Genomic DNA, 23,699 nt, shown 5'->3' with positions numbered 1-23,699 from the left:
CCATAGTTAACCATGAGATCCAAATAACTTTGGTTCAATGTGAACATCTTGGCAAAGCTGTCTGGAAGCAGAATTGTGTCAATGAGTCTGCTAATAACTTTCTCTTGATCTCTTCAGTCTCCTTGAGTAAGTTTTCCTTATATGTTTGTGGGACTTTTCCTGGCTTTAGTTCATAGCTTGTAACATAACTGACTAATTCAGATAGGGAGTAAATATGCTCAGGGCTTGGGGACATATTTCTCTTCTGAAGTCAAGCTAAGAAGTAGGCTAGTGCTATTGCTGGGAAAAAAACTACTAGGGGAATTTATTCTGCTAGCATATATTTTCTGCATACCTGGTTTGTTTAAGCTGTTTTTTCAATTTCTTTTTCTGAAAAATTACATCTTTAGCAGAAAAGTACAAACCTACTTTTAATATGGTTGGAGTATTATATTGCATTTTATTGGTAGCTTGAATCCAGGGGGGAAAAAATGATCTAAAGTTTTAAAGAAAAACTCTTACAGTACAGAAAATCTTCAAATACATCTTTCATTACATCATTCACGTTGCAATACTTTGTCATTTTGTTAATTATCAAAAATATTTATTGTTTAAACAAGAGTAGTCTCTCAAGTGTCCATCTGCAATCCCCACTTGACATTTCATTGATAGCAGCATTATGTTAAATATGTCACTGAGTAATAAAAGTTAGCACTAGCACTTGTATAACACTTTTCATCTTCAAAACTTAACTGCAAAACAATTTCTATGGAATTATTCTGTGGTAAGAGAATATTTTGTCATAATCAAAGGAGTGTGACTTCACTGCAGGATCAAGTAGGATGAAAGAGGTTGGGTGGTGAGAGAAAGAGCTCTCATTGAAAAACTATGATAATAATAGCAAGGACAAAACAGCTATTGACACAAGAAATTGCTTTCTGTTTTACAGTTTTGCCCAGAGTATAACAGTATTATCTGGTTTGAGTTTACTGTAACCTAATGGTTTATATCCTATCCATATTCTAATTAAGAAAGACTGAAGCACCAATTCCTCTTCTTTCTGGCACAGAAAATGAATTTAGAAATTTCTTGACCCATGCTGTGGAACCATGAGCAATGAAGCTCGCCATGTTGATAAAAGTTATTTAAATTGATTGAAAGATTGCTCCTTCAGACTTACTACAAATGGAATAGTATGAATTTTTGTTGTCTCAGTACCTGTTTTACTAGTATCTTCAGTCAGTACTGTTATGTGATTAGACCTCTTAATAATAAAGTCTCTCGTAATAATTGTAGAACAAAATCTGTTGTTACACCTTGTCAATTTGAACAACTCCATTAAAGTCAATGAAATTAACTCAGATTGCCACAGATGTAACCAGGAGCAGAATCTGGCCCTAAAATTCACTATTTACCAGTTTTGTGACTAAATGGACTACAGTTTCAATCACCTAATTCATTCCCTGTCTCTCTAAGATGATGATCTGATATTTTAAAATAGATAGACTGAGTCACTGTGCTGTAGCTCCACCAGTGCCATCAGAACTCCTCTCTTGCTGCTCTGAGCTAATCATCTCATTGCAATTAAAACACCAACAAATTAAAATTGCCCCTTGCTTCCCACTCCTCCAAAAAACACAGAAACTTAAAAATACATTCAAACTATCTAATTTCATTATTGTGAAAACAGAGGTCAATGGCAAAAAAACCTCATCTAGGCAAAAGTGAGGGTTCCCCTTAGGCAAGAAAGATTGTGTTGCTAAAGGGTATCCACAGAGTATGTGAAGTAATGGCCAAGAGCTATTATGAGTGGCATTTTAGGAATGTCTGTGTGTAGATGTGTATGTTTTATTTCACATCATCCTCACCTTGCTCTGTAAGGATGACTGATAGCCTCACTTTGTGATTTCCTGGCTTTTAAGAGTGTAGTTTTATTTATTTTTTATGACCAGCCTCACACTTGTTAAATGTAATTTTTGTTTCATATAACATAAAAAAACCCATCAGCAGTATCTTGTCCCATGAATTAACAAGAATGACTGGACATAAGACAAGAAATCTTTTAAAAACATATGTTCACATTAAATATCTTGACTATCTCAGTAAAGGGGGTCTTACAGGGTCATTTCTGATGCAGCACAAGTATACCATTTCTGCTCTTCTGAAATAGTTTTTTCAGGTTTATACTGAGTGTGTATAAAGGCGTATTACATAAGAAAGGCTTAGTTTGTACATTAGCATTTTATATCTTGGTTTCTTACTAAATCCTTCCTTTTACCAACCTGAGCTGAATAGATCTACATTGATTTCTGCTACATGTGTTTATGGTGTTTATTTTGATATGTCTGGGATTAAAAACAAAATTAACAAGCATAATCAATTGTCTTAATGGTAAAAAAAACTGGTGCTTTAGTACCCTTGGTTACATTCTTCTAGGGGGAAAAAGAGAGTGAAGATGTTATAATAAAAGAATCGATTTATTCAATCACTGGGTTTAAAAACATTAGCCCTGGGAAAGAGCCTTCCTCTAAGAGCTTTAGCTGCCCAGTTGCACTTGTGTGGCACAAAATGATTTGCATTTTTAGAGAAATTTCATGTCTTCAGTGAGCTCTAGTGAAACATGAATAAATTGCTTTCTTTTCCTCGTTTTCTGACTTTATGAAGCTGAATCCATTAGGGGCTGAGCTGAAGTGTAATGAAATAAAGGCAACAGCTGACATGATGGAAACCCTGGATTAGGTTTCTTACTAGTCCAAGCTCAGCTGTCATGGCCTACATGTCAAGTTAGTGGTCTTCAGGGAGGCTCATGAGTACATGTGGATATTTTTTTTTTAGCTGCTACATTACAACTGGTCTCCAAAGCAGCCAGAAATTAAATAGAGAAGCAAAGATTAAGAATTAGATAGAGACACAGCAAGCAGTTCACCAGAGAGAGTTGGAGTCAGGCAATAAACCTTTCCAAGCTTGCAAACTCACTTCTGTCTGCTAGGCAGGCCTGCTTGTGACTCACCTTGCTACCCTTGTGCATACTGAGTTTATGTGATTGCTTAAGATGCATGTAAGAGATACTGCTGTTGATATTACTGAGTACATTGGCCTGGCCTTGCACTAAAGCAGTCCACAGAGTTCAGCACAAGGGAACATCACTCAGCTTGGGAAGAGGACTGCCAGAGGTTAGAATTTTAATTCTTCAGTGTTTATAGCTTCTGAAATATTTGTGTTAATTGGTGCCTAATCTGGCATTGGGTAAAATCCAAACTGGACTTAGAAAGAAATGGAAGTAAGATTGCTAGTTTTATTTTTAATAAATGTGTTTGAAAATCAGAGATCAGAATGGGACTTTGCAATTGGGAGACCGGCAAGTTTCAAGATTTGTCTCTGTGAAACATCCATACTTCTACTGTAACAAGTCTGGCTAGGACATGTTAAAACCTCAAAGCAGGAGCAGACATATTTGAAAGAAGCTTTAATTACACTTTGTTTTGCCTTGTGAGTTTCAGGATGGGGTTAGATCATGGTTTGGTCAGGACATGATGAAGAATGAAAGAGACACAAGATAGATTTTAAAGCAGAAAGCTGCAACTAAGGCTGATCAGAAATTTTCCAACAGTCCATTTTTCCATCAAAAAATGCCAATTCATGAAAATCTAAACTTTCCATAGGAACATGTTGATTATGACAATATTTTGACAGAAGCCAGACAAAGTTCCAACAGCATCCTGCCTACTTTCTTGCCAGCTCACACCTACCTCTGCCATTCCTCCACAGCCCAAGCTATCCAGCCCCATGACAGCTCACGTACCCAGGAACCCTGGGAGCCTAGGCTCCTCAGCAACTTACCTGGGAGACAGAGGAGGTAGAAGTAGGATTTTTGAAAGTTTACATTCCACAGGAAATTTTGCATTTCCAGCTTTTTGTTCTGAATCTAACACATTTTTTCAGAAATGAGAAAATTTTCAAGGGGCCAGAAGTTCCGTTCTTGCCCAGATCAAAATGCAACTATATTAACTTTAAGGGGGAGTTACCCCCAAAAAACAACATGCATTATTTGAGTCCAATATTCTCTCAATAGCGCATAACAAATATTCAGAGTTGGTCTTCTTCAACTAATCCCTAGAGTTCAACCCACTTCTGAATCCACTAGCCCTCTCCCTGTAAGGAGGAGGAAGGATACACAAGAGGGATACTTTGGTCTTCAAGACTTAAAGTCTTCCTTCCTTCTTCAAGCAAACTCTGGCAAATAAAGTTCAGGAATTATCTCCTGGGTCTCATGTTTACCTCTGGAATTGGCCCCCATGAGGCTCTTGCCCTCACTGATACAAGTTGCAAGGAAATTACAAACCCACTCACAACTCCCATCCTTACTCTTTATTAACCTAAAACCAGACCTCTAGGATACTGCAAGAAAGGTGAAAAAACTCACCAGAATCCTGTTAATCTTGTCCTGATACACTGTGCCAGTACTACCCCAAGGGGGAAATTCCTTCCTGATCCCTAAAACTGGTGATCTGGTCAGACCTACAGTTTTTTGGAAATAAAGTTCAAACTAATATTGGACAGGGAGGCTGGGGCAGCAACTGCAGCAGAATGGCTGCTGTGTTCCCTGAAAGTTTCACGTACACCAAAGAGAGGCTCCTGCCTCCACTAGTCAGTGGTAGTAAGTAGAGTTGGAGAAGTCTCTCCTCCTTCCACTTATTTCCAGTCCACCCAGGAACAATTTTTGTGTGACTTCTGGCTGGGAGGAAGGCCCCAGCACAGCCAGTCCCTTCCTCTTGGAACTGCAGGGGTTTTCTTTCCTCAGTCAGGCTGATCAGACATCTGTCACAGTAAGACTGTTCTGTATGAGTTCCTATACTGCTGTCCTCACCATAGTACGGGACCGGTGGTAAGGGTGGGTGGGCATTGATTTTAAATTAAATAAATATGTTTAGTAACCTGCTGGAGGTTTCTAGAGCAAACAATATGATTTGTATGGCATAATCCAAAGAAACTGTTAATTATTAGAGTAATACATTTTAAATAGCTAGTAATTCTTTTGATACAATTTAACATATGGAAGGCCAGCTCCTCAACTGATGTAGTTCCATTGATTTCAGTACAGCTGCACTATTTTACACCAGATGAGGACATTTTTAGCAAAGCGTTTATTTTTAAATTCTATCGCTTGCTTACACGTTCTTAAAAATCTCTAAAGTACTGTAACTTTCTACAGTAGCTCACAAACCACATGCTGACTTCTAATAAACAGAACATCCATTTCCATTATTCAGTGTAATCTTTTTCATGTAAATCTGTTTCTCATAAAAAGATCCAGATTGACTGGTTAAAAGGCTGGAGTCCTCTCTTTATCCACAGAAAGAGGAAAAAATGGGCTGTGACAATGTAAGGTTTCTCACACTGTCCCACCAATGTATCTCCATCCTGATGTGGAAGAACAGACCCATTAAATCCCAAAGCCTAAATAGATAAACCAAAAAATTCTATGCTGTACCAGTAGACTAAACTAAGGACTTACCTTTCTTTTTAAAAGTAGATGCTGCAATCTCAGATCTAATTAAGAGCATTGGGTCTAATTTCACTGTCTGGTTGTAAAATCAGCCATGGGAGTCTTTCAGGTGGAAATCTCCTCGAAGTTTCCCATGCAGAGGTTTCTTACCTATTGGTCTGTCTGGATGGTGGAGGATGCAGGGACTGCCCACAAACATGGTTCTTGGTGTCCAGCATTTATCATTATTATTTGTGTGTGTGTGTGTATTATTTGTATTACCATTGAACCTAGGACCCCAGGTCATAGACCAAGCCTCCATTGTGCTAGGCACTGTACAGAGACAGAACAAAACGACAGACTCTGCCACATGAAATTTACAATCTAAGTGTAAGACAAGAGATAACAGGTAAATAGAGACAGAGGAAGCACAAGGAAACAATGAGATAGTACTGGTGTACCTGATAAGCAGTGATCTCAGTACACTAGCTGCCTAACTGTTGTTAAGTGTTTTGTAGGCTTTAAGGCGAAGGAGAGTTTTAAGGAGGGATTTGAAGGAGGATAATGAGATGGCTTGCAGATGTTGACAGAAAGCTCCTCCCATACATAAGGGACAGCATGGAAGAAACAGCTCAATCTGTTTAGCTTAACAAAGAGAAGATTAAGGGATGACTTGATTACAGTGTGTAAGCATCTACATGGGGAACAAATATTTAATAAGAAGCTCATCAATCTAGCAGAGAAAGGTATAATATGATCCAGTGGCTGGAAGTTGAAGCTAGACAAGTCCAGACTGGAAATAAGGGGTATATTTTTAACAATGAGAGTAATTAACCATTGAAACAATTTACCAAGGTTGTGGTGGGTTCTCCTGTACTACCACTGGCAATTTTTAAATCAAGATTGCATGTTTTTCTAAAAGATCTGCTTTAGGAATAATTTGGGGGAAAGTTCTAGGGCCTGTGTTATACAAGAGATCAGACTAGATTATCAGAATGGTTCCTTTAGGTCTTGAAATCTGTGAATCTAGGTGCTTGTTTGAAAATGTAACAAATAGGCAATGAAGGCTGTCATCAGTGGAAGAGTTGAGGCAGGTTCTCCTGTACTCCCCTTCAGGTTCCTGGCAGCACAGTTCTACTTGTTCCCTGCTGTCAAGACTTCTACAACTAGTAGCTGCCCAGAGTCCCAGTGCTGTGAAGGTGGTAAGTCCATCTTCTATGGAGGAGGGGGGAAATCTATGCATGAATCTTAGAGGAAAGGTGGGTAACTGCAGAGGATAATTTTCTTGCTCCCAAAGAACTCAGATACAGGAAAATGGATTCTTCTATAAAGTCCAATTGTAGGGATTCTGCTTCTGCTTTGAAGGAATCATTGTCTTCTATCTGCTTCTTCCATACCTTCTTAGCCTGAATGGACGCACTCATGGTAATACTCCTTCAAAGATATAAAGATTACAAAAAAAAATCTCCCTGGCATCCTGTTTTGTAGCAGATACATTGCTAAATTTTTCTTTGCTTCACTGGCTTCAATTTCTGTACCCAGAAGATACTTTTGGCTAAGATCTTGAAAGACAAATTCCCAGGCAGAACACTAATTTATAGTGTTCTCCAAATACCCAGATGGCAAACAGTTTGGCAGCCACTGGGCAAAGTAGTCACTGTCAATGCTGAAAGGCAGAAGTACATATAATTGTATAGGAGAGTAGGCAGGCCGTTAGAAGCTAGCAAACTGCAGGGCCACATTTTAGAAAACAACAATAGAATATTTTTTCCAGAATAGGAAATGCTCAATGAGACTTCACAGAGCACTAGATTAAAAAGCAAAAGAAAGCTAAAATCAAGGACATTTATGTTGAATCAGGACAATATATCACTACATTTGAAAATCAGGATGGTAATAAAGTACAATTCAACAACAGCAAATGTTAAAAGATTTAGTGATGACTAATGAGATCTTCGTCATCTTGAGACACCTCAGAGGAGCCCTGATTTTCAGAACATGGGTACTCAGCACTTGCTGATAATCAGAGATTTTGAAGACATCACACATTGGGCACCCAAAAATTGACCCCAGAAATAGTTAGTAATTTTTGAAAATCTTGGAGTGAAAATAAGCCAGCTCTGTGCCTCCTGAGATTCCCCTTCACAATGGGGACTCCCCAATCAGATGGTTTAGCCAACTTTCAAACTGCTTTGTGCTGCTGGAAAATGTTGAAATAATGAAAGAATAGGAAATTCTCAAAGCATCACATCTGAAAAATTTCTTTCTTGACTCCTCCCAAACTTGGGGAGTGGAGTGGAGTAGACTCTAGCCACAGATAAGATGCTATATTCAAATTTTAGGAGAATAATTTGGGTGAAGTGTGAGGAGGTTGAAGATTAGGATAATAACAGTAAACTGTCTGCATCTTTTTTTTTATGAAAGGACCAGTTCCCCCATGAAGAGGACCTTGTAGAAAGCTATCAGTGTTTTTGAGGACCAACGCTTGTTTATGTCACTAACATTCATTTATGCTTGCACAGATCACTAGTGACAGTCCTACCATCCTTTCTCTTTTGTTCTTACCTGATAAGTTCCTCTCTTTGTCTATCTGTAGCGAACAATCCAACCTATATTAAGGAAGAGCCCATTCAGAGTTAAGTATTCAATAGGTGGCTTTTGTGAAGGTGTTATCTCACTATATGCTACACTAATGTGTAGTTTTCAGGATCATTACAGGACTGGAAAGATTTCCAGGTTGCCCAAAAGTCTGATGTCTTCCCCAACCATGAAAGAGAGGAACTTGTCTGATGGCTGTTGGATATGTGCATAAGCAAGGAAAGGAAGTTATCAAGTAGGGACAAATGTGTATACCATTAGGCCTTCCCATCCTAATAAAAAAATTTGTGCTTTCCTTACAGTTTTCATGGTCCCAGCAGTGGCTCCATTTAACAGAACATAAAGTAAGTTCTGCTTCCAATTCATAAACCTGCCCCAAACTATTAAGCCTTTATTCAAATAAACCTACCTGTTCAGTATACGTGCTGTAATTTGTTTAGGGCTCCCATTGGTGCTCATAAAGACTCATTCATTGCCCCGTATAATACATAATCTCAAAAGAGAACCAAATAAAGCATTTTTACAATCTAAGTTAAACAACTTTGTCTATTGAAAGTAGAGGTGTCGCCTTCCTAACTAGGCCGGAATCCTTAAGGGTCTTGTATTTATTTCTTTATTTATTTTTACTTTTAACAAATTGGCCTAGGAGGATCTGAAAGCTAACTTACCTGAGCTGACTCCATTGTTTCTCTTTTTCTGCCTGCTCACCAAGCCTGAAATATGCACAGGAAGGTCTACAATTGACTGTATTAGAGTAAATATTCAGCCACAAACGTATTCTAAAACGTAGCTGGGTAAATTTCCATCCCGTTGCTTACCCCACCACGTAATATCTCTGATGTTCAGAATTCAGCTCTATCATATGTGGCTCTTAAAAATATCTACGCTTAATAAATACTGTGATTCACTAACCTGGCTCATTTGTATTCTTTCCCCCATGGAAGCTTTTGCCTATGTTAGAATCTAGAGACGCTCCATGCTTACGCTGCATGGCAGAACAATAAGATGCTTTCAGTCTCATGTGATGTTCAGGTTTTAGTGTAAAATAAAATTAAAGCATCCACAAAATGGAAACTACAGATAAAAATCTCGTTTGTTTTAAATAGTGAAAGTGTGTGTATGAGATAGAGAGAAAGAGACTCTAATCAGCAAACATTTTTCACTAAAAATGCAATTTTGGGCAAATATTTAGATCAAAACCAGTGGTTTATGGTACAACTCCTCCAGTCAACTATGTTTTTTGAAGATTAAAAACAGTACACTTCAACCAGTTTCATAACTGTATATTGTTTCACTGGTATGATTAACCTAGTAAAAATTACAAAGCACCAATTTAAAATGGTAAACAAAATTATGTGTTTATTTCAAGTATGACAAGTTATCCTCCATTTTGCAAGCATTTATTTTAAATAGCCTTTACCTTCAGTATAAGGGTACACTACTCTTATCAGACTGTTGTATGGTTCTCAGTCATTTCACATAGCTGAAGAGAATGTATAGCATTTTTACATTGTATGATCAACTTTTTGACAATACGGGGCCAGCATAGCTAATGGAATAATAGCCTGAAGGGTCCAGCTAAATGATATAAGAATATAATCAACCCTTTCTGATGACTATTCAAAAGTAATCCCTTTAGCTTTCAACTGCAACATATATTTCAGCAATGCAAAGCCATATGAGGAAAATCTCTGCAGACTCCACTGATACAATATGGCCTTCATATCCCTACAGTGTGTTTGCTGCTCATAGTGAGTTTTAAATTTAAGGTAATGGCTACTGTATATTCATGTGAGCATAGAACAATACCTTTGATTTATTGGAGAAACACTACACTAGCTACCAAGGGCCCTATTCAGTAAACTTTGACACCGCCCTTATATACGGTTTACTGCATACCCTGAATAGAATGTGCCTAATAAAAATGCTTTGCATGCCCAAATTATACAAACTCATTTATCTTGATATTCATAAAACCACCAAGTACAACTACCTCTATTTTAAGTATACCACTCAGAATACAGAGCTAAAAGAGGAGGCCAAATCTGCTTTTAAAAAGAAAGCATTTGGTTACATTTCATTTATTGGGATGGAAAAAATTGGAAATTCTTTTGCAAGTATAGAACACACATTCTTTGCTGATTGTGGCATTATTTGATATAGTATTTTTATTTCTGCCTCACCACAACATTCTACAGCATATAACTAAGAACAGCTTCATGAACTTTCAAAAGGCAAGTAATTTTTAGATTAGAAGAATGGATCATATCTCATCATTTGGTTTAAGCCAACTTGACAACATACATAGTATAGCCTGTTATGGGTAAGTTTTATAAAAAGTTTAATGAAGAGACTATAATACATATATAGCTGACAGAAAATGCCATATCTGCTAATACTGAGTCAAATTATACGGAATATGTTGTATCAATTAGAATGCAGTATGTTGCCTTATATTAGTGCTTTGGTAAGTATAACGTGGCAATGAGGTAAGAACTCAGATAGAAACAACAGGAACATCTGCTGTTTTATATATATACACACATAAACAGCAACACGTATACCTTGTTTTGCATGTGTGTGTATATGTAGGTAATACAATAGCACCATTGTTAATTTTTATTTGATATACTAACTTGAATATTTTAAGCACTTTGTGTAAATTAATAGCAGAAGTTGCCACAATGAAAGTAATCTCTATTTATTTTCTTTCCAATATGGTCCAGATTGTGTGTTGCTTTTAGCTTGTTTTTTAGTTTGGTTTGGTTTGCTTCTTTACCTATAACCAGAGCTACAAACAAGTCCACTGAAATAAAAAATTTGCATAAAGTTTGTTGTAAATAGCACTCCTCCTCCCTCTCCTGGCCCCCAAAATGTCTTTTCTTCTTTTTTGTGGGGAGGATTCATGCATCAGACAGTAGGGCTGTTGAGAATTCTCATTTTATTATTAGTTCGTTAATTATCATTAAGTGCCAACTTTCCTGCCCTACAGAATATGCAGTCTAAAAAACAGACGTTATACATTTCATTTTCATTAAAAACTTCTGAGTTCAGGAGTTTGGGTGAACTCTTGTCCTCACTGAAATCAATTGGAGTTTTACCATTGACTTCAATGGGGCTGGAATTTCACGCTGTGTCTGTAAAATTCCATGCACACTAATGGTGCCAGACAAATAACGGGCCATATTTTCAAAAGAGCTCAGTTCCCATTTAGACACACAATGAAGTAGCTAAATTCTCAAAAGTGTTCAGCACTTAACAGCTCCCATTGAGGACAAAGGGAACTGTTGAGAGCTTAGATGCTCTGAAAATTTGTCCCAGTAATTATAATTGCCAATATAGAAGCAATTATAATACATTAGAAACATCTTATTGTACATGCAAGGTCCCTCTTTTCCAGTTTTTTATTTTGTTTACAATTTTCTGGGAATTTATTGGGGTTATTACAAACATTTAAAAATGGATGAAAATCAGTGCAAACAATTAACTTCACAGTTTTCTGGGTAAATAGTGGCATTAATATTGGGGGATGGAAGGACCAAAAAAAGCAACAGGTTACCAAGATGCCATTGCTCCTTCCAGAATGGGAAATCTGATCCAGGGAGTTCCGGCATTTCCTTTTTTAAGACTCAGACACTGACATACACATACCGACATCCATGCACACGTGTATCTTTCAATGCATTGACTTACTTTAAAAGACAGCCTTGCATATACACTTAGACTAATTTACTGTTAACATAAAAACATCTACCTAATGTCATGGATTGGATTTGCTTTACATAATCAGTATTTTCAGGTACTTAAGTGGTCCAAAATTAGGTGAAAATAGGTAAAAAAACAACAACAACAACAACAACAAATAATAGCTTTTGTAAAACCCAGGAAATTTTTGGTGAAAATCAGTAAAATCTGAAAACAAAGGGCCTTATGTATATATGTAAGGCAGTGAAGTTATATAAAATATACATAAGGCCCTTTGTTTTCAGATTTTACTGATTTTCACCAAAAATTTCCTGGGTTTTACAAAAGCTATTATATATATATATATATATATTACATATGCATATACACACAAATACATGTCTGTCCATCTGTATATCTATCTGTCCATATTTATAAACACACACAAAATGACTGAGAGAGAATGCATGATAGTGTGGATTTATTGGCAAGAGTCTCATTGTTCACAAATGGGAAAGCCATGGCTGAGTTGTGTAGATTATCCCATAGATGTGCCAGTAAAACATTCAGCCCAACCCTCACCATCAGTATCTCCATGTATGTTACATATTTTACAGGGGAAAAAACTCTTTTGAAAATTATTTTTAGAGGGTATTTTAAAAATTTATTGGTGCCAGATTTTTATCCCTCCACTTGTACAGGGGACTCACTGTATAGGCTGTATGGGCTTTCAAGAAAAAAGAAAGTTATTGTTGTAATTCTGCTGAATTTTAGAAACATCTAAAAATTATCTAAAATAACTTTTTTCATACTTATAGTGTCACAGTTTAAATATGTAGTATTTCAAGACCAACTAGGTCTAGAAACAATGGCTATATGTCAGTGGAATTCCTAGCTTTCCAATAATATAGAGCTCCTATTTCTAGCCCTAATGAGTCACAAAATACAGTATAAGATCTTGAATATGTTACTAGTCCAGAGTTGACTATTTCCCAGTTTAAAGGGATAAGCTGTTGGGAAATATAAATATTTGTGACAGGCTGTTCTGGAGTTATTTTGGTGGTATTTTGAAGCTTCTCAGACTTTTAGAATGTTAGAGTGGAAGAAATAGCTTCGTCCCATGCATCCAACGAAGTGGGTATTGACCCACGAAAGCTCATGCTCCAAAACATCTGTTAGTCTATAAGGTGACACAGGACTCTTTGCAGCTTTTACAGATCCGGACTAACACGGCTACCCTTCTGATACAGAAATAGCTCAGTGAACAAATGCAGGCAAAAGTTACAAAGGTGTACAAAAATGCAATTTATCACAAAATTCCATCATTTTTCATGTGGGTATCTCCACCACTTTTGTAGGCATCCATGTATGTCAGATAAATAGATACATGTAAATACACCTCTACCTCTATATAACGCTGTCCTCGGGAGCCAAAAAATCTTACTGCATTATAGGTGAAACCGCATTATATCGAACTTGCTCTGATCCACTGGAGTGCGCAGCCCCGCTCCCCCAGAGGACTGCTTTACTGCATTATATCCAAATTCGTGTTATCTTGGGTTGCATTATATCGGGGTAGACGTGTATGTGTGTCTGTATATCTATATTTCCACATATATACACATGCAACCACTCTGTTACTAGTTTTACAACATTGTGATTCCATTGAAATCGGTGGTGCTGCTGTGCCAACATAAAAATGTCATTGCATGGTGATGTATCAAGCCCTTTGTTGGCATCATCCTACAATGCAGTGTTGTCAGCTGCTTATGGGAATCAGGACTTCTAAGGCCAAATTCAAAGGTAATATGTAAGGCAGTGAAGTTAGGCTCCCTTATACTCAGTTAAAATTCCCTTCGGCTTACTTATTCCCAGCCTGCTGCTGAAAGAAGCTGAGCTGATACCTTAGGCCTGGTCTATCTGAGAATGTTTTAACTGAAATAACTAAATTGTCTCAATAATACTGGACAAACCTCCTAAAATAGACATGCAGCCTTGGCACAAAATGGAGTTTAATCTGGTTTAGTTTAATAGTATAAAATGTTTCATAAATTTAGTTATTTCCATGTTAGTTGCATACAGATATGGATACAGTACTAATATGAAGAGATAGTGAGCAAAAGCGTATATGTTGAAAGTTTCATTTTATTGAGTCAGAGGTGCTGTTCTGTCTGCTTTTAGTCAATTTGAAACCTGGCACTGCTGTGGAGATGGGACTCAATGATTTTTTCTAACCTTCATGATTATAATGCTAAGGAGCTGGTGCATTAATGGCTTTGGTTCGGAAAAAAAAATTAGTTCTGCATCTCCTGTATTCCATGTAGCCATCTTGTTGCAATCTAAGAATTTCTATCCCCTATTACTATATACTGTGCTGAAGGATGTTCACAGAAGCCTCAGCTTTGCTTAAATGCTACTGTGCGAGTCATATGTTTAAAGCATTAATTCACATTTTTCTTAACAGAGCTTGCTAAAGACACAAGTGATGTTTTGGAGACCAATGAACTATTTCTGCAGACCCCAGTTCAAGAACCTCTATGGTATAGTATTTGCCCCCATTCTAAACTCTATAGGCCTGTTGTCTAATAATAGTCAATTGATAAGAATTGATAATAATAAATATATTTTATGGGTTTGAATTTAGTTAATAATTAAGATAAGTCAGCTTGATTGAGTTTATTAAGCAATTGTTATTCAGCACGTAACAAAAAGGCATATGTTACCCCAATCTGGAGAATGCCTTGCAGCTAGTAATAGTCTGATTTTGATACTGTCTGGTTCTGTTGTTTGCTTATAGCTTTACACTTTTATATGCAACTTGTTTACAGTTTCATTTGTATTGTTTCCTTTTTTTCACAGACAGACATATCTTATTTATAGTATTTTTCTAACTTCCCAGCTACATTATCAAATATATTTTATTTACTTTACTTTATATTTTGCTAACTCAAGTATCTGTTACTTGTTGTTGCTAGTGCGTTGCTAAAAATAGTATTGCTTACTTTAATTCTTGCAAAGATTATCATATATTTTCTGGTAATTCGTGGCAAGCTGGTATTTTTCCTTTTCTTAACATAACTGCAAAGCATCAGTCAACAGGCCCATATTTGCTATTCTTGCTCTCACAAAACTCACAGTGATGTCAAAGGGAACAGTTTACTCTGACTTTCCAGAAGCTGTTTGAATGTCTTTTTTGTTCTGCTCTGTCCAAATACAATATTTTTTCTTCTCACAAAACTGACAAAGACATAATTTCACACTTTTTTGCTGTTAGCATCGAACTGATTTTTGATTGCTGATCAGTTAATCTCCTTTCCCTTTAGTGGTAGAAACCTCTGAGGCAGAAACAAATCCATTAACAAGCTGTGGAGTCTGGGAAGAAAAATCCCAAACTTACACTACATGAAATTTACAGTGATATAATTTGCTATTTTTCATTACAGAGAATTCCAGCTCACTCAGAAAGAAAGCTCTGAACCCTTTTGATGAAGTCAAGAAGATCCTTGTTAGAAAATATACAGAAAAACATTTGCGTTTCAGCTTGTAATTTTAAAAGGAGCACAGGGTTGCTTTGCAAGCGCCCAGCAACATTAGGCCCTTGTATGACTGGTGTCAGGTTCAATATGTGTTGCAAAGTTTTTTATCTTAACTATCCTGCATTGTTGAAATAAAATACAAAAGGAATGGTAGCGTTAGAAAGGAAAACCAATATAGTTACCTATTACGTATCTATCCTACAGTGTACCTCCTGTGAGGTGCTGAGCACCCTTAGCTCCCACAGAAGGCAATAGGAATGGGAGTTGAGGATGTTCAGCAAGATCATGCTCTAAACATATATGCTAATTTTAACACTAATATCCAGCATTTTGTCCATTTCTGTAACAGTACACTCAGATTTTGACCCCTTTTACACAGGGCCTTCAGTTGAGTTTAACAAAAGTGCTTAACAGCTGTGACTCAACTGGGTTTTAACATGGTTAGAAAAGATCCAGCCTGGTTGGTGCACTATAGCATGGTTTAGATCTAGGTTATAATACAGTTTGGCCCTAACCAGCTTCAGCCACAACTAGGTTTGTTTAAGCTGTGATTAAGCATAACTATTAAACTCTCTTGAAAGCCCTGTATAAACAAAGCATTTGAAATGCTGTTTACCGTTCCTAGTAAAACAATAACCCAACGTAACAGTGAAACAAGTATATTGAACATGGATATTTTTTGTCATATTGAAAATCTGTATTTAACACGTTCAAAGCTACACAAGACACCTTTTAAAAGTGCACCCTGTGCTTGTTCTTGTAATCAAACAAACTAAAATCCATGGAGACTGATTTTAGCTAATAACCCGCTAATAATCTAAAACTCTGATTCCTTTTGTATGGTGAAGTCTGCTTGGAGAAATTTATTCTAGTTTGAGTTGATAAATTCTTCTTGTCAGGAGATTCCCCTCATGATTCTTAGCAGGCAAACTTCAGTAGGCTTTCACAGTTCTCTGTGGCCATTTTCAGGGCTGCTGTAACCATTGACCTGGATAGAAGCTAGGAGGATAGAAGATTGAGATTATCCTTCTGAGAAATGTAATAAAAGTAGAATGTTGGGACCCTTTGAGTTTTATTTGGAAAAATTGATTCAGTTTATCATATATTTCAGAAAACCAGATCTTAGATCTTTCAGATCTAAATAAACAAAGGTTTATGAGTCCAAATAATTGAGATTTTTTTCTTTAACAACAAAGCCTCCCAGGTTCAGACTCTGAAGGAGGCTCCATTAGGTCTTTGGTCAGTTTTTAGGACAGTCCTGTGAAAGTGAGAGCCTTAGCCATAACAATAACTCTATCCACTGGTTCTCTTCAGGGCTGCAATCTGTGGAACTGGTTAAGAACATCTGATAATAGGATTTGTTTCTATTAACGCTATGCAAAACATACAACATTTCTAAATCCATCTGCACATTTTTGACCAGGATGCATAAATGCAACACACATACAATACATCTGACACAGTGTGATGGGTTCAGTCACAGAGACCCTCTTGGGACTGTCACGTGACATGCTGAGATTACCTCTGAGCCCGTTTTCCCTACTAGCTTGGGACTCCAGAACCCTGCCTTGTTAAACTAGACATGCTAGCCTGCTGCAACACAGACCCAGGTCTGGTCCACGCCCCAAAAGCAGCAGACTTTAACCAAAAACTGCTCAGCAGGTTACGTATCTCCAGCACCCAGACACCCAGCTCCCAATGGGATCCAAACCCCAAATAAATCCGTTTTGCTCTGTATAAAGCTTATACAGGGTAAACTCATAAATTGTCTGCCTTCTATAACATTGATAGAGAGATATGCAAAGCTGTTTGCTCCCCAGGTATTAATTGCTTACTCTGGGTTCAATAATAAACAAAAGTAATTTTATTAAAAATAAAAAGTAGGATTTAAGTGGTTTCAAGTAATAACAAACAGAACAAAATAAGTCACCAAGCAAAATAAAACAAAACATGCACGTCTAAGCCTATTACATTAAGAAACTGATTACAGGTAAAATCTGACCCTCAGAGATGTTCCAATAAGCTTCTTTCACAGACTAGACTCCTTTCTAGTCTGGGCCCAATCCTTTCCCCTGGCACAGACCTTGTTAGTTTCAGCAGACATCTGAGGTGGAAACTCAGGGTTTTCTCCTGACTGGCCCCCCTTTGTTCTATTCCACCCCCTTTATAGCTTTGACATAAGGTGGGTATCTTTTGTCATTCTGGGTCCCCACCCCTCCTTCTAAATGGAAAAGCACCAGGTTTAAGATGGATTGCAGTATCAGGTGATATGTTCACGTGTCCTGTGTAACCCCAGCCTCCATTCTTCCTGGGCTGGCTCACACGAACACAGAAAGTCTTGCAAGTAAACAGAACCATTTACAACCAATTGTCCTAATCAATGGGAGCCACCAAGATTCTAAACCACCATTAATGGCTCACACTTTGCATAATTACAATAGAACCTCAGAGTTATACTTCATATTTCTAGCTTCAGATACAAGAATAATACATGCATACAAATAGGAGGAATGTATTCAGTAGGTTATAACCTTTGTAATGATACCTTACAAGAGACCTTTTGAATAAAGCATATTCCAGTTACATCATATTCACATTCATAAGCCTATTTCCATAAAACATATGGAGTGCAACGTCACACACAGATTATATTTTTTTTACCCAGAAATATTTACTGTAAGCATAAGGATTGTTACAGCAGTGTTCATTTTAAAAGTTGAATACATTTTTAAGGTCTGAGAAGAATACACTTCAGAGGTCTGAGACATTTTATAGGACTGTTCCTACATAAATATATGCATACAGTCTCATAAATCTCTCTAATAAATGGTAACAAAAACCACAGAACTATAAATTAAATGCTAAATAATAATACTGTTGTCCTTTGAGGCTAAAGTGAACTGGTTTCCACAGAGTTCACCCCTTACATTTCAATATAGATATTATTAAGGTGACACTGAAAATATCAGAAAAGCAAAAGACATGTTTTATAGATAATAGATGAAAATCACTTTAGTTTAATTTGAAAACCTTTATATAGGTTTCTCAGCCTCTGCACTTTGTAAGTAAGGGAGCACTGGAAAGTCCTATTTCCAAATATCTAATTATGCTGTTAAGAAAAACATTATCCTATGAAGTGGAGCATTTTAATTTGTACTTTTTTACTGAAAAAACCTACTCATGATTTAGAAAAACAGACTATCAAAAGTATACCAGACAGACACTGATTTTTTTCTTTTTACGTGATAGCTCCCAGAAATGTTAAGGTTTATAAAACATGAAATACTTTGCTCTTGTAATTGAATGTGATTTGTTTCTGTCTCCCAAACTTTTAACATGCAAGTATGCTAATTAGCATCCATAAACATCACTACTTTTTGCCAATCTACACTAGTTACTACATGTCACTTTTTATAGGTGTTTGTAACAAAATGATTGTGCATTCAAAATATAAGAAAATAGCTTTAACACATTTTTGCCAGTGCTTTTTACCTACACAGCTTTGAATGAAAATAATGAATTTTATTATCATATAATGATATGTAGATATAGATATAGATATGTAATGATTTTCAAAAGAATCAAGGCATTGTAGGATGTCATATTTACAGAGAAAAATTAACCTGCCAGTCTAAGTCAACCACCTGTATGGTAGAATACAACCACCATCCCACTCCAGCAACAATTCACAGATTTTTTTAATAGGGGAAATGAAAGCTCAGTTTTCCAGGTCAAATAAATAGAGGAAGTTAGGTAAGCAGAATGTAGTTCCCTACACTGGAATTTGGACAGGATTCTGTGATGAACACCCCTACTCTTGCAAACAGTACTATGAGGTATATGATGTCTACAGATAATGGTCAGAACTCAGTTTAAAACACAGTTCCCACTGTCATTCTGCTGGACAGTACAGTTTTGGTTCAGTACAGTTTGGAAGGATGGTCCCACCTACTGAATTTCCAACTTCTCGAGCGTCAGGGTTTTCTTTGGTGATCTCCCATCCAAGCATTGACCAGATGTGGGCCTAATTATCATATGAGATCTGATAAAATCTTAGCTTAATGGAACCTCTGTCTCTTATTTCCTTACCTAAAAGGGATGGCAACAAGTTGTAGTATCATTGAAGACTTCCCTGTATAGAAATCAGTCATTCTCAGCTCTGTCTGGTTCAGTTATTGCTGTAATCCTCCACCCAACTTCTTCCAGAATGCCCCTAATCCACAGTCCCCTAAACATCAAGATCAGGAAATAAAACTCAGATCAATAAAAGTACACATTGTAAAGACACCTGCAGCTTCAGTATGTCAAGAATATATAGTATTCTTCAGTGGAATTTACTTTGCTTATATCAGAGCTAAGTTTGGCCCATAGCTTCTAGCTGTGCAAAGTAGTTTCAAAATCAAGACTAGCCAAAAATATTGCAGCAAATCAATTTTTTTGAGATGGTAACATTTTTGTCTTTAAAAGCAAGTTTTGCTACATAATGTAAGACCTGGCAATGACTCCATTTCACTGAATAAGTTTTTTAATAAAATTCTTTGTGGATCAAACAAATGGCATCTTACATTAAATAACAGTAGTTTCTGGCTGGGAAGAAAATGTGTGTGTTTGAAATCATTCTATTTATCATTTAAAAAATAAAATGTTCTGTAAGTTAATAGGTTGTATCCTCTAAATTAAGATATATACAATATTTCACCACTTACTTGTCAAGCCATTTTGAAAAATACTATCTGAGTCTTTGAAAGGACATTCTGTTCTGGAAGGAATCCATTCATCTCAATGTAGTCCACTATAAATGTAGTGGTAGAAATACTATACATAATTACCTAGGGATAGATAGATTAGATGGTTATTAATATCACTTTTTATGTTAGTGCTAGGAAGCAAATGGAAGAAACAATATTATCTTATTTGTAAATAAAATGCAAAGCATATGTTATATACAAAGTCAATGCTATTTGTCAGGTAAGACTCATACTATTAACTCCAAGGTCAAAACTCATCAGCCTACCGCTACTGATACTCATTAAAGACTTCACCTGGTCATGAAATCCATTTAAGCATTTCTAAAGATTCCTAACACACACAAGAGAATGAGGGTCTAAAATATATTTACAAATCTGCATCTCTTTTGCTAAAGTATCTTTATACGTACATGTTTTGGCCTATCGATAGATCGATTGGAAGGTTTGTGTTGTGTTGGAAGATGAAATAATAACATTTTTGAGGAAGGTCTTCATGTTTAAGTCTTTGATTGACATCACCGTACTGCTGAAGAGTGATATACAGAACACTGGGTGTCAAGGAGACTACACTAGGGATTGTAAAAGAGATTTCATAGGAATTTAGTAATTAAAATATAAATTTCTTTTTTATATTTGTAATATTCAGTTTCACTATTACAATATATAAGGCAAGAAAGACTTTTCACCTTTCAACTTTCAAAAGGGATAAGATTCAATGGAGATACAGCTATCATTGGGTTGGGAGAAGGGAGGAAATGGCACTGGTGTTCTTTTAAGTGAAAATCTACCATTTAATCCCATAATTGTCTTCCATTTGCTTCCTACTTCATAGGTAGTGAAAGTACAAGATTCTACTCCCATGTGCCTCAATCCTGGCCTTGAGGAGTTAATCTCCACAGGTCAGAGGGTAGTTAAGTGTCCAGATAAAGTCTCTGACCTTCTGCCTAGACTGCTAACTATTTATTAAGTAGTAAGTTTTGGGTGTTGTGGGAATCTGGTCAGTAGGGTCAAGAGTGGAGTTATCAGTTCATTTCACAGAAATGGCAACCAACTGTCAAATCATAACAGTTTTCAGGCACTGCTGCCCTACATCAGATCTGAACTACTGACCTAAAACCTGGCCCTTAAGTAAATGAGAGTTAAGGGTGTGTAATACAGTAACTCCTCACTTAACATTGTAGTTATGTTCCTGAAAAATGCAACTTTAAGTGAAATGATGTTAAACTAATCCAATTTTCCCATAAGATTTAATGTAAATGCGGGGGGTTACATCATGGAAATTTTGGGGGGGCAGACAAAAGCCATTATATACTGTACAGTACTGTACTGTGGTGGGGAGGTGTCCCTGGCTTCCCCCTGGGGCTCAGGGCTGGGGGTGCAGGGTCTGGGAGGGAGCTAGGGTGCAGGAGGGAGCTCAGGGTGGGGTGTGGGGTCTGGGAGGGAGTTAGGGTGTGGGACGGTGCTCATGGTGGGGGTGCAGGAGGAGGCCCAGGGCTGGGGCAGGCAGGAGGTGCAGAGCACTTACCTGGGGCAGCTCCAGTTTGGTGTAGGGGGTGTGTAGGTGGCTCTGCTCAGCACGGGACCACCCCTGTGGTCGTAATTCTGGGAGCTGTCCCCTCTCCCCCGCAGGCAGGGCCACCCGGAACAAGGGGCTTTAGAGGCTGCAGGGCCCTGGGCTAAGGGGGCCCTAGGGCCCTGGCCTGCAGCTCTAAAGCCCCTTTCGGAATGCGGCCCTGCGAGCATGGGCCGGAGGACTCAGGAGGAGCAGAGGCAGCCACACAGCCAGCGGCCAGAGAGAAGCAGCGCTTTCCCCTTCAAAGCGCCGCTTCTCTCTGGCCGGCTTTGAAGGGGAAATCGCTGCTTCTTTCTGGCCATTGGCTGCACGGCTGCCTCTGCTCGTCCTGAGTCCTCCGGCCTGTGCTCGTAGGGCCACATTCCGAAAGGGGCTTTAGAGCTGCAGGCCAGGGCCCTGGGGCCCCCTTAGTCCAGGGCCCTGCAGCCCCTAAAATCTCTGCATTCCAGGTGGCCCAGCCTGCCAGGGATGGGGGTAGCTTCCCCACTCACTCGCTCCCTCCCAAATAGTTCTAAGCTCTGCCAAACAGCTGTTTGGTGGAGAGGAAGCACTGGGACAGAGGGAGGAAGGGAGGGGGAGGAGGCAGAGAAGAGGAACTTGTGCAATGCTCCCTTGAAAAGTCAGCCAAACAACATTATAAGGGAGCATTGCACAACTTTAAACAAGCATGTTCCCTAATGGAGCAGTGACGTAACTTCGAAACAACGTTAACCAGAAGGACATTAAGTGAGGAGTTACTGTACCTCACAAGTGTCATTTAGTACCTTGCTGAATCAGTCCCCTAGAAGTGTAAAATGTAAAGTTCTGTCTCATGTGGCATCAGTCCACACAGTAATCCTCTAAACCATCCAACTTCTCCATGTTATTTGTAATGAGTCTCTCCAGCCTCTGTGTAGCAGCCTGTCTGATTCACTAAAGCTGAATATTGACCTTATTTCATTATAGATGCAATTTTTTAAAAATATGAAATTTCTTAGAATTGGATTAGCTCACAGAAGGGCCTCTAGAGATGTCTCCCAGCATTGTGTGATTTCCATCTTCTCTGAAGGGTGGGGGGCATGCTGGCCATTCTCTACAGTTTTATTTTGTAAGCGTATTCCTTCAGCTTCCCAGAGCTTGATTGGCTGCAGGGAATAAGCCTCCAAAAGGCCTCCCTTCCCATGTGTCTATCAGGAAATGATGTCATGCACTTTTTAGGTCAGAGTTGTGGTGTTTGTTTCAAACTATAAAGTGCTTTATGGTTCAGGACCTGAGTATCTTGAAGACTCCCCTCCTTCTTTGTGCTTTACCTCAACAGCTGAGACAAGCTGGGACAATTGAGATCATAGACCCTTTGGTTAAACAACATGGAGCTGGTATCAGGGTTTCTTCAGGGGAGGAGACACAACTACCCCACCACACTCCCCAATTCTGACAAAGCCTGAGTTTACGGGCCCTCTGGTGGAGACCTAACTAGTGGTGCAAGGTCTAACTATCCATGCTGGTGAGGACTAACTTGTGTAGCTCTGCTGAAGTCATTTGGACTATAGTATATACACTCACTAGCATGAATGAGGGCTGCATAGCCAGGCTCCCAGGTTTTTACTGGGTAATGGGCTAGGCAGTTATTTTAATCTCATTTCTTTCACATTATGTACATCTGCGAGGGGGAGGATTTTACCCCAGCACCCAACCCAGCTACATAGACAGGAACTGGCCTCTCAATTTGCCCCTGGAGACTTACAAAAGACGCACAGTAACAATTACAACGGACTAATATTCCATGTTTGTAATATGGACAGATCAGTGTTACATGGCCAATGTTTCCAACCGCAGCTTCTAAGCTCTGCAACAGCAATGTCTTTAGTTTTTATGTTCTGAATTGAAATAAGCCTTTATGTCTGGTGAGACATGGAACTCCTCACAGGAACTTTGTGACTGTAGAATATTTTAAAGAATTGAGAGCCTTTGCTTTTACTTTGCATCTCCCATACTCCATTGTGGGAGAGCAATATCACCAGTACCTTCAAACTTTGTCATACATGTGGTGGAGGTAGCTGGAGAACTGCTTGAGATCATAACAGGTAAGCATTTCTAATTCTTCCTGTTACATTAAA

The 23,699-nt window shown here is 38.0% G+C and overlaps 1 protein-coding gene across 3 annotated transcripts in view; it reads left to right on the top strand.

Annotated features, from left to right (window-relative positions):
• TTC29 (tetratricopeptide repeat domain 29) overlaps positions 1-20,217 on the top strand; it is a 191,313-nt gene extending 171,096 nt beyond the window's left edge. For all 3 annotated transcript variants that reach the window (XM_050946520.1, XM_050946521.1, XM_050946522.1), the window contains 2 exons: positions 14,211-14,286; positions 15,190-20,217. In XM_050946520.1, coding sequence (XP_050802477.1) covers positions 14,211-14,286; position 15,190 — 77 coding nt within the window. In that variant the 3' untranslated portion in view covers positions 15,191-20,217. The remainder of the gene's footprint in view (positions 1-14,210; positions 14,287-15,189) is intronic.
• The last annotated feature ends 3,482 nt before the right edge of the window (positions 20,218-23,699 follow it).

This window comes from Gopherus flavomarginatus, chromosome 3, assembly GCF_025201925.1.
Source record: "Gopherus flavomarginatus isolate rGopFla2 chromosome 3, rGopFla2.mat.asm, whole genome shotgun sequence".
NCBI classification, from domain to species: Eukaryota; Metazoa; Chordata; order Testudines; family Testudinidae; genus Gopherus; species Gopherus flavomarginatus.
The sequence above is the reverse complement of the archived record's forward strand: the minus strand, read 5'-3'. Positions and strand labels throughout refer to the sequence as shown.